The 12,699-nt window shown below is 43.5% G+C and overlaps 1 protein-coding gene across 3 annotated transcripts in view; it reads right to left on the bottom strand.

Moving 5' to 3' along the window:
- The window catches only part of COL9A3 (collagen type IX alpha 3 chain), a 37,839-nt gene extending 25,161 nt beyond the window's left edge, over positions 1-12,678 (bottom strand). Inside the window, exons 1-7 of one of the 3 annotated variants that reach the window (XM_035343816.1) lie at positions 12,094-12,678; positions 11,191-12,006; positions 9,907-9,984; positions 6,305-6,340; positions 5,604-5,675; positions 4,773-4,826; positions 964-999 (exon numbers count right to left, since the gene is read on the bottom strand). In XM_035343816.1, the coding sequence (XP_035199707.1) occupies positions 964-999; positions 4,773-4,826; positions 5,604-5,675; positions 6,305-6,340; positions 9,907-9,984; positions 11,191-11,256 (342 nt within the window). In that variant the 5' untranslated portion in view covers positions 11,257-12,006; positions 12,094-12,678. Of the gene's footprint in view, positions 1-963; positions 1,000-4,772; positions 4,827-5,603; positions 5,676-6,304; positions 6,341-9,906; positions 9,985-11,190 lie in introns of all 3 variants that reach the window. The other 2 variants (XM_035343815.1, XM_035343817.1) reach the window with 2 other exon arrangements.
- Between the last annotated feature and the right edge of the window lie 21 nt (positions 12,679-12,699).

Below are 12,699 nucleotides of genomic sequence, written 5' to 3'. Positions count from 1 at the left end.
TGTTTCTTGAGACCTCATCTCAACTGACACCCGCCAGAAGTCCTGCAGTGCAAGATGCGTGGTGACAAGGAAGAGGGCTGCTGAGTCAGCTGTGGCCACCTAACAAAATAGATGCCTGAAGTGCCGTGCCACCGCGCCGGTGAAGGACTTGTGAGGCTTTCCTTCCTGCTCTGTTCCTGTGCCTGGAGAGCACATTTACACTAGCAAGAAACAAGATGTGGTGACATCTGCTCATGGCAGCAGAGGAATGTGAGGATTTGAATCAGAATAGCAAGCTCTGCAATTGAGCTCAGCTTCATGAAGAAACAGCGATGTTAATTGTTGAAGACTGTTAGCTTGTTTAGCATTAATTGGATATCTTTTTAGATGCAACACTAAAAAAAGATTTATCAGAGCAGTCATATTCAGAAATCTTAGGCTTATGCTGAACGTGGATATTCAGTTGTCATTTGATTTGATGGAAAGGATTTATGGGGGCTTTCTTTACAGAGACATCCATTCTGGTCATTATGAACCTAGCATGATTCTTCTGTTATTCCATCAATACAGACATCAAAGACTAAATGTGAGTTGCCAATAGCTAATGAGATGTTTAACAAAGCAACATGGATTTCAAAATGAGCATAGAACGGCTAGTAATGTCTGTGCAGCCAAATAGCTTAATATATGAAACAGTCTATTCCTTTTTCTTACACAGTACAAAAGACATCATCTAATAGAAGGAAGGACTGATATGCGAATCTTTATCCCAAGCTAGGTTGCTTTATAACATCTCAGAGACTAACAGGTCCTGTGTTACCAGAGCAGCTCAAGCATACATATTTAAATCCTTAAACAATATTTTTACTCATTCAGGCTTTGATCTCTTTGTTTGGGATATAAGGCTTCCCATCTTCTCTCGGTGCAGGCTCAGGCATGGTCCCACACACCACCTTTACAAATGCAGTTCCAGGAGTTACTTACAGCTTGTCCAGGCGGCCCGGCAGGTCCTAATGCACCCTACAGGAACAAAACAACAGACTGCACATTAGCAGGTCAATCAGAAGTAAACCAAAACTTCCATTTGGTAAGACACCAGGGCCTGCTCTGCTTGCCAATACTCACCGCTTGGAAACTCCAGCTGTGTCTTATACAAACAGTACACAACCAGAGATGCTCAGCCGAAATAAATAATGTAAAGACAGAAACTTCTGGATAACTATTCTGTCATTCCCAATTAATTACTCGATGGAAGAACATTGTAGGGATGGATGCTCCAAACTGGCCCCAACAACTTGCTTTGCTATTTGCAGGACAAGAGAGAATAGGAGTTAAAACAAGAGCTGTTCCTAAAAGACTAAGTAGATACCTCTGCAAGCCGCAGCAGGCCTTGGATGAGCCTCCATGAATTTCTAAACACTCATAAACTGAGTTTAATTAATTGGAAATATTCCCATTCACAGTACTTTCAAGATGTAGATAAAATGACTGAATTATCTGGAATCATTTGCAAGATTTGATTTGTTCTAGTGAATTTTATTAATTCATACGTTTCCCTTCAGTCTTGGCAGCTTCTGCCTTTTCACTGGTTTCCTTGGCAAATCTCAAATCTTTTCCCATTTGTATTCTTCCTCTTTAGCTTGCCTAGAGTTTGGTGTTCTTAAGTCTCAGACTAGAATTAATAATTATTGAAATCGCTAAATTCCCGCTTAACTAAAGACAATAAGCCAGCCAGACCTCCTTAATCCCTTTGGTGCATCACAAAGCCTTCCTCAGCCTTTCACCAGCTGGATTGACCAAACCTGTTTTCCAAAAGTTCTCTAAAACCTCTACCAAAAACATCCTGAGAACGATGTCCTGATCTGGAAATGAATTGTATCTATCCCTAGGGCCACAAGAGCAAAGCAGATGGGCAGAGCTGGAAAGTATCCCGACACACTGCCAATTCCAGCGATGACTGCAGCCCTTCCCTAGTGTTGTGCACACCAAATGAGATTAGAAACGTTTTCCCTTGTTAAATCTGAAGAGAAAGATACCGAGGACCGAACTGCCTCATTAAGAATAGTCTCATGGGGAAAGAACGATAATCCAATAAAAATCAACTCTATTCAAAATGTCAGCTCATTCATTTTTCTCGCTGCAAGTTACTCTGTTTTTTCTTCCAGTCACTTTTATCTTTAGGCTGAAGTCTTTATAACCACTGATGCCTACGGGACAAGCTGAGACCTCTTCCTGTAAAAACACAGAATTCCCAGCACCTACCGGTTTACACCCTAATCCTGCACTCCCCACCCCAAAACAGCTGCATTACTCCCTTTTGCTTTGGCCCACGTGCCAAAAGGTTGGCACTTTGCTCTCCTTAATTTTGATATATTTGAGGTTGTAGGGTGGAACATGCAGCAGTGAAAAGTTTTGGTACAATAACAGATCACTGCGTCCCTGAACAAGCTGATGTGACTCCATTAAATTTAAATGAGAAACTCTAATTTACACCTCTGTTTTAATAACAGCCTGACTCAACTCATTCTCCTGATAACAATGTTCTTTCTCTTTTGATTAGAAAACGATCTTACCATAATTTTCCACTTTAATATGTTTTATGAATATACAGCTACTGAGCACAGGAAATACTTGATTAATATGGCATTATGAATTCATAAATAAATATGAGTAATTATGTGATTTTAGAGCACCAGCATTGTTAACTGCTTAGAAAACCACTGATTTGTTGATGTTTTCCTCATTGCTTAGTGTAAAGCACCAAACTTCGAAATGGCTTTTGAAAACTTTCCAACGAAATCCATCAGGATCTAGCAGTGAGGTTAAAACCCAGCTCATTCCTGGCTAAAAGTGAAGCATTTTTAATTGAAAACAAAACAAAACACCAAAAAAAAAAATAAAAAATAGGCCTGATCTGATCAGTCTGTAAACAGCACAATGAGAGAAGCTAATGCATGCTGTGAACAACAGGAATATTTAAGATAAAAGCCATTTTGTTATGCCAGCTGCACAACACTTTGTCCCTGGACAGACATGAATCATTGCTGGACTGAAGCGTGGCATGCAGAGGAAAAAATGTTTAGCAATAATGTATTACTAAAAACTGTCTTCTAGGAGCCCACTTCCATATGCCAAACGCCTTCTGTGTCTTTCTGTCTCCAACTCAGAAATATGTACTTATTCAGAAGAAGTCATATTGTTAAGTGTGAATTCAACCCCGCAACAGTCAGCAGACACCTGCTTATTTCAGCAATTCCTGTAAGACCTAAATATGTTCTTAAACTTGGGCAGAAGAAAGTCACTCAGAATAATGATGCTGCCCTTTTAGAGTGCTAGAGCTTTTAGAGATTCTTTGCTTTTTCCAGGCTTTTATTAGACCAATTAACACAATTTTCCAGATGGACCACTGACCTTGAAAAGCTCCCATAGATGACAAGTCCCAAGTTTGCCCCATGCTGACAGACAAAGTTACAAGACAAGGGAAAGCATGTCAAATCAGAGCACATAGTTACATTAACTCCGTGTGCTAAAACAGCGTTTGTGTGCTTTCACTAAATAGTTGAAGAGGAAGTTCTTGAGCCCAGAAATTATCTGCTCCATTACCCTGCAAACTAGGAGTTTGTGTGCTAAAGTGGGCATGGGCAATTATTACCACCGAACATGAAACGAGGGCACAAAACTCGTCAGTTTTCTGTGTGTGGTCCCGAATCATTCTGTTTTAAAAATCAAAGATCAGTTCCCAGAAGATGCTGGACTCTTGCCACAGGCAGACTGAGGCATCGGGATTTGGCAGCCCTGGATCTCTGGGAAGAAAGGTGAGCCTAAGGAGAAGCGCAGGAGATGGTTTTCAGTGCAGTGCTGATGGGTGGAGGCTCTGAGCTGTAACCAAGATGTTTGGGTTTGACTTCCCCAGTGGCCAACGAAACGTAGCCTTGCAAACGGGAAAGGAAGCAGAGTGTATCAAAGAAACATGGCTCTACCACTCATTTCTTCAACTAAATGAGACAATTTCAGTTTTGAACTTTGAGTGACTCCCTCGGGCAAAAGAACAGATTATTGAAAAATACTGAACATGCTAGAGAAGTCCACCATCAGCATCACCTCCTTTTCTGCTGAATGGCTCACTTATGTTTTGTTCTTAATGTCATAATGGAGGCCTAAGTGTCTTCCTTGTAATGTCCCATTGTAGATGATCTAAAGGACATCTTTAACATCTCAGGCAGTCAGTTTATCTCTGTGGTGCCCCCTCAGCAGAGCTGTAATGTGCAGGAAACAAGCAAAACCTCTTCTTGCTATGCTGGCTAGGGAAGTCTGTGCCAAAGCAACTAATAATGCCAACCATATGGACAGCCCCAGAATTAATGAAAGGTAAAAATTTATATAGTAATACACAGCAGTACCTATAATCATAACAGAGCTGCATACTCAGACTGAAAATAAAGGCCAGAATAGCTTCACTTTGATAAACTTCTTAATTAAGTCTATTGACTGCTTCAAGGAACTTTTTAGATGCTCAAAATACCACAAGAGCTGTTCTGTGTTAGTATTCCCACCGAGGCTATTCAAGTACATTCAAAACCATGTGAAAGAAAGATGGCTATCATGCCCTGCCTAGAGAAAAGCCATCTGGGGCTTCATTTCAAGGGTCCAAGCATTCTGCGAGGGTTTACAGATAAACAAGCCACTGTCATCAACACCCAAAAGTCACCAGTTCACAAAGGAGTTAGAAGTCATCAACACAGGCAATGACAACGTTTCATTTAAAGGGACTTGAGATCTAATGTGGTACTCACACGGTCTCCCGGAGGCCCATTTGGGCCAGGTGGGCCATCAGTTCCTGTTAAACCCTGTGGAAATGAACGAAAATGTCAAGATGGAGAAGCACTACTGTGCTTCTAGCAAATCCCTGTCACTATCACAAATCACCTGTATGCCAAGCTCTCAGCAAAGCCTCACCATTTATTTCTCTCTGTAATTAAGCACAAGGGAGAGGACTAGAAGCAAATTATCTGTACCTTTCCCCAATGCGTTTTAAATGTGGATCAACACTACCAAGTGCTCTTGTTACTGGAGTTTATTGAGCTGTTGTCCTTCAGCTTAGCCAAGGAAGCTGCCTAAATGCTTCCTCCCAGCCAGAAGTAAAAGAAAGTGTACAAAAACCTTACCCATACTCAGTTACCATGGCAGTAAGTTGGTAAGCTGTGAAAATTTCACTGTGTGCAGTCACCTGTCCAGATCTTTAGGGAAAAACCCAGGGCAGCGACCAGCAAGCCTCAAACTAATAAGGAAGATGGGACTTCTAAAATTAGGCTCAATGGTTTTGCACCAGAAATGCCAACAGCAACCCTTATTTCTACAGACCTGCCCAGTGCACCCCTGAAGAACTACAATATTTCATTGTAACAGTGCCGTCCTAGCAGTTATGTATCTCAAAATTGTTGTCGTGCTGCTTATTTCAATCTAGAGGTGCTTTCAACTCTTAAAATTTCTCCTGATACATAAGACATGTGGACCTAGTACCCACTTTGCTTCTCCAGTAGACACAGAGAAAGTTGATGAGACATTTTGGGACATCTGTGCCTGTATGAAATATTTACACTAAGAGAAGATGACAAAATACTCACATCTACTCCAGGAAGGCCAGGCAATCCAGCTTCACCAGCTGCTCCAGGCTTTCCTGGTGCACCCTTTGGTCCCTGAATCAGAAAACAGGCAGTTCTTACATCATAGCAACAGAAAGGTGGCATATATTGATAAAGATTACAAGATGGAAGTTCATTTATTCACGTGTTAATCTTACACCAAACAACATGGAAAAATTTCTCCAGAGAGGTGAAACTTGTCATGAATCCATATCCAAATCCTAAATGCATTTCAGTGCTTTGGCTTGGATCTCTGCAACCCTATTAATCATGTCCACATAGTTACCCTTAAGCTGTTCCTAGTGGAGAGGTAGAAAAGGATGGGATACAGTGCCCAAAGCAAAGAGCTGTGGCGCATGGCACACCTTTCAGCATCCCTCGACAGATCGAGGAGCTAAAGCAGCTTCAAAACGATGCCAAAAATAACCACGCATATATGGCTAGGCACCAGTTTTTGTTACGCCGGTGATGCGTGAGCTTCATTTCAGGCACATCCTCCTCTAGCAATGAAGCAGGAGAATGTGCTTGTCCTCAGGACCTGTGCTAAGTACCTCTGCTCCCATGTGTCCCTTATGGAAATTCTGCTGCAGATAAAGAGGAAAGCAAACCACTAAGTCTTAGCTCTTGTGCAGTACTACTCTTTAAAAGGATGAATGAGATGATATCAACCAGATAATACTTACTGGTGGGCCTGGCAAACCAGGAGGGCCCGGCTCGCCCTAAATGAAAGAGAAAAGACATCAGTATTAGCAATGAACCTCTCCTTTCTGATGACTTCTTGCAACTGTGGTGCTCCCCACTGTACACAATCTCTCCCTTCATGCCCGCTCTAAACTTTACCAAACTCAGTGTGATAAAGGTGATGTTCTGGATCCTGTCACCTCCAAGAGCAGGATGAACCTGGATTGCCTTTTCCACCTTTACAATAGCAGATTAGTGAGACCCACATCCTCAGTTGCTAACCGAACCAAGCTAGAAATAACACCATCCCCACTGGGGGGGCTGATCATTAGAAGTTAAAAGGCAGTAAGCAAAGTCATGGAATTTATAGCAGGTTTCTGCATTTACTGTGTTGGCAACCATGAAGTCTGTGGGCTCCCCACAAGACTGGCTGCCTTGATTTGCTCAGGCAAGGGTTTACACACGGCATAGGTAACTGATCAGTGCTCAGACCAGAGGGCTGCCGCACAGAGGGAGTGTTGTCCTCTAGCCTGATGAAGAAACTCTTTTGCTGCCCGTTACCCACAGGGTTTCCATAAATAGTTATCATGATCGTGGGCTGGGAAGGTGCCTTGCCAAGGAAATGAAAGGAGCACTTCTTTTGCAATGAATGGTTTGTAAAGGCAGCTAGAAATGGCTGCATAGGTGGTTCGCCCCCTCCTTCACCACGTTCCATTTCCAGCCCTTTGCATTTTTCCTTGCTGATGTGATGGCAATCCATACAGCGAGGTCACAGCATTAGCAAATGTTGTCTGGGACCATCTTAAACCTTGATCCTGCTGTCGCGGACCCCTGCAGTACTCGGCAGGAGCCCCAAAACTTCAGTCCAAATCAAAAGCCTAATAAGTGTTTATACCCCTAATGCCACATCACTGGGAATTAGAGGCAAAGACTCAGCAAAAGGAAGCGTTCCCCTGGTGCCTGGGAAGGAAGTTTACTCTTTCTTAGCAAGTTTGTGTTAAAGTCAAGCCAGGAGACAAAAATTGGAAAAAAATAGTTTGATTTTTCAAAAGTGACAATTGCTTATTAGCAATTTGGAGAATTACATTCTCAGAAATAATTCACAGGAACTTGTCGCTAATTCTTTTGATCACAACAAACTGTTTCTATTCTTGGGAGGGAGAGATTTTGCTTGTGAAGCATGTTAAAGGCTATAATTATAAAAGATTTCATGTTGCAGCTCCTACTGAAAGGCAGGAACGAAAGCAGCAGCTTCTAGAAATTGTTCTTATGGGGTTCATCCAAGGTTTGTTCAGAGAGCTCCTGAATAATTCAGCTGTGTGTTATGCACCACTTAACGGCTCAAGGCCCATGGTAAGGGACCGCTGAGCACCTCAGCAGCATTTATCAATCTCAAAGGCCATTCAGTGACTCTTCCAACACAGCATTCATCCAAAGCCATCTGTGAAGACAATCCAGCTGGAGTGGCTTACAGAATTTAGAAAGTTTGCATTGATAAGGTCCAGAAGAGTTCTGACTTTCTGACTCTTAAAAAAAAAAAAAAAAAAAAAAGGCTCACCACTAATGGTTTCATTCTTTGCAGTGGTAGAATTGACATTACTGCTTGGGCTCCACATGCTCCTCTCCATTCAGTGCTTGATTTTATACGGTGTAGTTTTTTGGAAGGTACTTCCAGAAAAACAGTATCCCTCAATGAAGAAGGCTGCCTGAATGTGCTCAAAGCTAGCCACAGCTCTGAATCTCTTCTGTGTAATTCCTTACAGGTCTGAATGTCTGACTGAACTGCAGGAACTGTCCCTGAACAGCTCACACCAACAGGGCACCTGAACCGACCTACATCTGTGGGAGGGATGTAGTTTGGGTCTGTTCACATGGCAGACCATTCTCATGTAGTCCAAACTCCAAGTCTTAAATACTTTATTCAGCAGTTTGATTTTTAGTAGTAGGTTCTTCACAATAATTAGGTGTTATTTGATCCTTTCCCACAGGGAGCTTTCCAAAGCTTTTAGCCGTGGATAAAAAGGTGTAGATTCACGTTACCAATGTTTCCCTGGGTTCCTGTTTCCAAGAGCAGTCAGAAGTGATATCGATGCAGTTCCAGAATAAAATGTTAATGTTCTGTAGAAAAGAGCAGCTGAACAACACAATCACAGGGATTTGTTTGTTTCCAATTGCTGTTACAGAGAAGGTGGTCACAACCTGAAGTCTGAAGGGCTTCATCCTTCCCAAATCCCTCTTTTTCTCTCATTATACAAAACCAGCCACCCTGTCCTGAAGTCTGCTGGCCAAACTGATGTCCTGCTGCAGTGACTCCACAGGCTCCCTGCAGCTAACAGGAACATGACTCTTTTGCCCTCCTCCAGGGTGTCCCCTTAGGCTTTTTTATCATGAAAAACAGTGGAGAGAAACAGTTGAGGTACCACATCTGAACTACTACAAAACCAGAGTGAGATTTTCAGAAAAAAAAAGTCTCCTTTAGTTGAAAGGACACCAGAAGGAATAGCTGCAAATCAGCGGTTTTCCCTTCAGCCCAGCCTTGCTCACACAGCCACCGTGAAAGCTCACCACTGCAGACAAAAAAGCTCCTTGTTCACCATTTGCCGGGGAGCTAATATATCTTTTTTACCTCCTTATCCAAAAGAAAATGACCTGCATGGAATGAATAGAATTTTTCAAGGCTGCCTAAAGGCCCAAGTGCAATAAACTTACTTTGGACAAACTTTTTAAAAAAACAAACTGCTGTAGTCCATAAGCAGCGTATGGAGAACAAGCAGTACTCAAACAGAATAACAAGATGGAAATCTGGTCTTTTGTATTTGGTATGTTAAAGATTCATCTGATGCCATCTACAGAACACAATACAGCTCTTCTCCAACACATACACGGAATTTCTATGGAAATATCAATTAAAGGTAATAGGCCAAGTTTATTTTTCCCCCAGTAACTCCTGTGGTACAGTCTTCTAGCTATGCAGGCCGTGTTCACCTAAGGAACTGCCCACTGAAATACAAGTTTCATTTGCTGTTTGGGCCACTAAAGGCAACTCATGTCTGAAAACATGACAGTCAGATTCTGACCTCTCATATGTCAGCGTAAATTAGCCACAGCCACTGTTGAAATAAAACCAATACAAAGTAAGAGCAGTGTCTGTATTAAGAGTTTCTTCAGGCTTTCCAGAAATATCACAAAAACCTCTCTCAGAACTACAGAACGCGCAGTAACACTGGTGTACGCTGTACCTGTGCACACAACCTTCCATATTTTGTTCTCCCTCCTTCCTACACGGGGAAAGAGAAATACGCAGCTCTGCAGGTTGTAAATCCCTGTGCATACACTAGGATTGTCCTTAACTGTCTCAGAGCAGGGGATTGATCCTGCAAAGACAGTGAGGCCGCTCAGCACCCCTGTTCACCGTGCTGACGCTTGCAGAACAAGGTCTCTTGCAGGTGGGCTGGTTCTCCAGGTCCATCTACCTCTTATGGATGGCCCAAAGGCTGTGGCTCTGACGAACAAGAAGCTCTTCTCTGTTCAGCTCGCTCTGCTCTGCTCCACCCCTCACTCACCCGCCCTCTGCCGAGCCTGCCCTCTGCCGCATGGCACTCACATCTATGCCGTCCTTGCCAGATGGTCCAGGGGGTCCTCGGGGTCCAGGAGGGCCTTGTGGTCCTACTCTCTGGAAGGATTGGGAGGGGTGAAGAGAAAGAGAAGAGTATTTTTGCATCAGAAGAAACATACAGACTAAATCACAAAGAAATGCCCGAATCCCACAGCCAGCCCATCCCGCAGGGTTCCCCCACCATCCCGGGTGGACTTGGAGGAGTTCAGGACCCAACCAAGGCTCTCTGGAAAACCCTTTTGACTGAGCACATCCTCAGGGCTCCCAGCTCATTTATTGTGCTGAGACCGGCTTGCTGGGAAGGAAACTCGTTTGGTTGTTTAGGCTTTGGTCCTTGCTGCCTATGGGAATGCTTCATTTTGGGCAGGGGGGGGAAGGCAAAGTCCATGGAAAATAGGTGCAAAGTGCTTGGCATTAAAAATGCATCATTCAGCACCAGTCTGATGGGCTGATGGAGCAGCCAGACACTGCTCAAGACAGAACGAGAAAGGGAAAGCCTCCTCTCTGAGCAGGATGTCACTCGAAAATCTGGGATTTTGGAGGTCTGATGTAGGGGAAAGGAAATAAAGGTCCAACAAATGACTTCTGTATGGAGAGGGCTCCAGAGAGCAACTTGCTGTAGCTTTAGCGAACAAAGGTTCCATTGTGGAAGCAGCTCTGCTCGCAGCAGATGAGGGCAGCTCTGAATTCCCAAGCCAGACTGCAAAAATTCCTCAGTAGCACAACGAAAAAACTCACCAAGGAGCTACTTCCCCAGGCAGTAACATTAACACCACTCAGGGAAGCTTAATATAGCTTTGAGACTGAGATAAATAAGGACTAAATATGCTATTTCATAAACATAAAATTTTAAAATTGATCGAGGGAAGGAACAAGAAATTCTCTGACTCATGAAGGACCAGATTAGGACATCCTAGCCTCACTGGCAACTCATTATTCATTGTAAAAGAAAATTGTTTCTCTTACACCAACAGGTCTCCCTTTCCCAAGGCTTTATCTTGTGTAACTGCACTCCTGAATAGGAGCACAGTACTTTTTACTTTAAACTTAAGCAGCAGATTCTGCACACGAGGATACAAACTAAAAGCCTACCCGTGCAGGTATGCAAAGAGCTGTTTTCATACACAGTGCCTAGCAAATTGCATGTTTTAAATAAGCTATAGATTAATAATCTGCCTATTACCACATTTAATCCTGCAGTTATAATATATGCACATTGCAATTTGTCTTTCCCTCGGACTTTTTTTCTTGAGCATAAAATAAAATTCTTACCTGAGCTGAGGTGGTGGCTAATAGCTGACAAAGGATGAGGAGCCCAAGAGTGGGGAATACAGTCATCGTGCCCACGCTCTGCCTCTCTTCGTTTCTCCTAGGCAGCCAAATGGTTTCTCTCCTCCTGGGTCTCAGTTTACAAATGAGAGTCCTCGCCTCCAGATAAACCTGCGGCTCCAGCTGGAGGGGCAGAGCTCAGGAGCTCGGGCAAGAGGGGCTGAGCTCTGAGGCAAGAGGAGGTTTTGCAAGGAGGTGGGAGCAGGAGGGGGAGCAGCAGTCCCTCGGAAGAGAGGCTCCCATTCATGCCCTGCTGGGCAGCCCCAGTAAGCAGGGAGGGAGCCTAAGGAAGGGCTGGACTTGCAGACATGCACAGGAGGAAAGTTCAGCTGCTCTAGCTAGAGACACAAATACATTCCTTAGGTCTCAGCTGGGGCATTTCTCAAAGCTCATCACCACCTCAGTGCTGGGCAGATTAAAAAGTTAACAGATGGAGAGTCATCCAGTGCCTGAGGCTACTCAATTTCACCAGAGGAATTAATATACCTGTAACAAGTGCAAGATGAATTACAGCTAAATGCACTCACTGCTTTGTGGGATGGTTTGTTAGCACTGAAAGTATATTCACATCTGTGCTGTTTTTTTTTTGTGTGTGTTTTTTGTTTGGTTGATTGTTTTTCATTTCTTTTTCTCTCCATGGAGATCCAAAGAAAGCCAAGGTGGTTTCTTGAGGAAGCGATGAATCCTGACCAGAGGACAGATGATCACAGAGACACGAGCAGGAAGAAGAAAGAATAAATTCTTGGGAGCTGCAAGAAACTAAAAAAGAATTGCCTTTGAAATATTTGCAAGGAAGGAAGTGTGACAATTACCAGCTAGGGGATTTGAAACAGAACAAAGAAACACCTCCCACAAATAGTTTCATACTTCATCAGTTAAAGACAACTTCATCCAAAGCAGAGCTTGCAAATGGAGAGACAGTGGACTCCTCAGGACTAAAATAACACAGCTCCTTTGGTTAGCAAGAGAGCAGAAATGGAAAAGCAAAGCTTTAAAAATAAGGTACCGGACTTCGGCTTGACATCCTTATGCCAGGAGGCTTGCGTGAGCAAACAGTGAGCGCCTGTCCAGCTCCCCAGCAGCTAATATTCTGCCAGCTCTGACAGGCGAGAGAGCTCAAATGCTTACCTAGTCTCTGCAAGAATTTCTGGAACAGGCAGCTGGGGACAGAAAGGGAATGTGTATCTGTATGTGGTCAGGTGGCTTCAAAGTAAATCAAATGCTTTATTAGACACCACAGACCCCACTGAGGGAGAGCAGTGGTTGCAGGAACTGCTTCCCGCAGAGCAAGAGGGAAGGCAAAGCAAATCATCTTCCCCAGCTCCACCCAGTAGCGACGTGCATTTGTTGAGCAAGACGAGGGAAGGATGATGTCTTCAGCTCTGAAAGGGTTTACTGAAGTGATGACCCAGCAGGAAGTGATGAGCACAAATCGATGCGTGCTCCAGCACC

This window comes from Oxyura jamaicensis, chromosome 20, assembly GCF_011077185.1.
Source record: "Oxyura jamaicensis isolate SHBP4307 breed ruddy duck chromosome 20, BPBGC_Ojam_1.0, whole genome shotgun sequence".
NCBI classification, from domain to species: domain Eukaryota; kingdom Metazoa; phylum Chordata; class Aves; order Anseriformes; family Anatidae; genus Oxyura; species Oxyura jamaicensis.
Note: the sequence above shows the minus strand (reverse complement) of the source record. Positions and strands in the feature narration are given on the sequence as shown.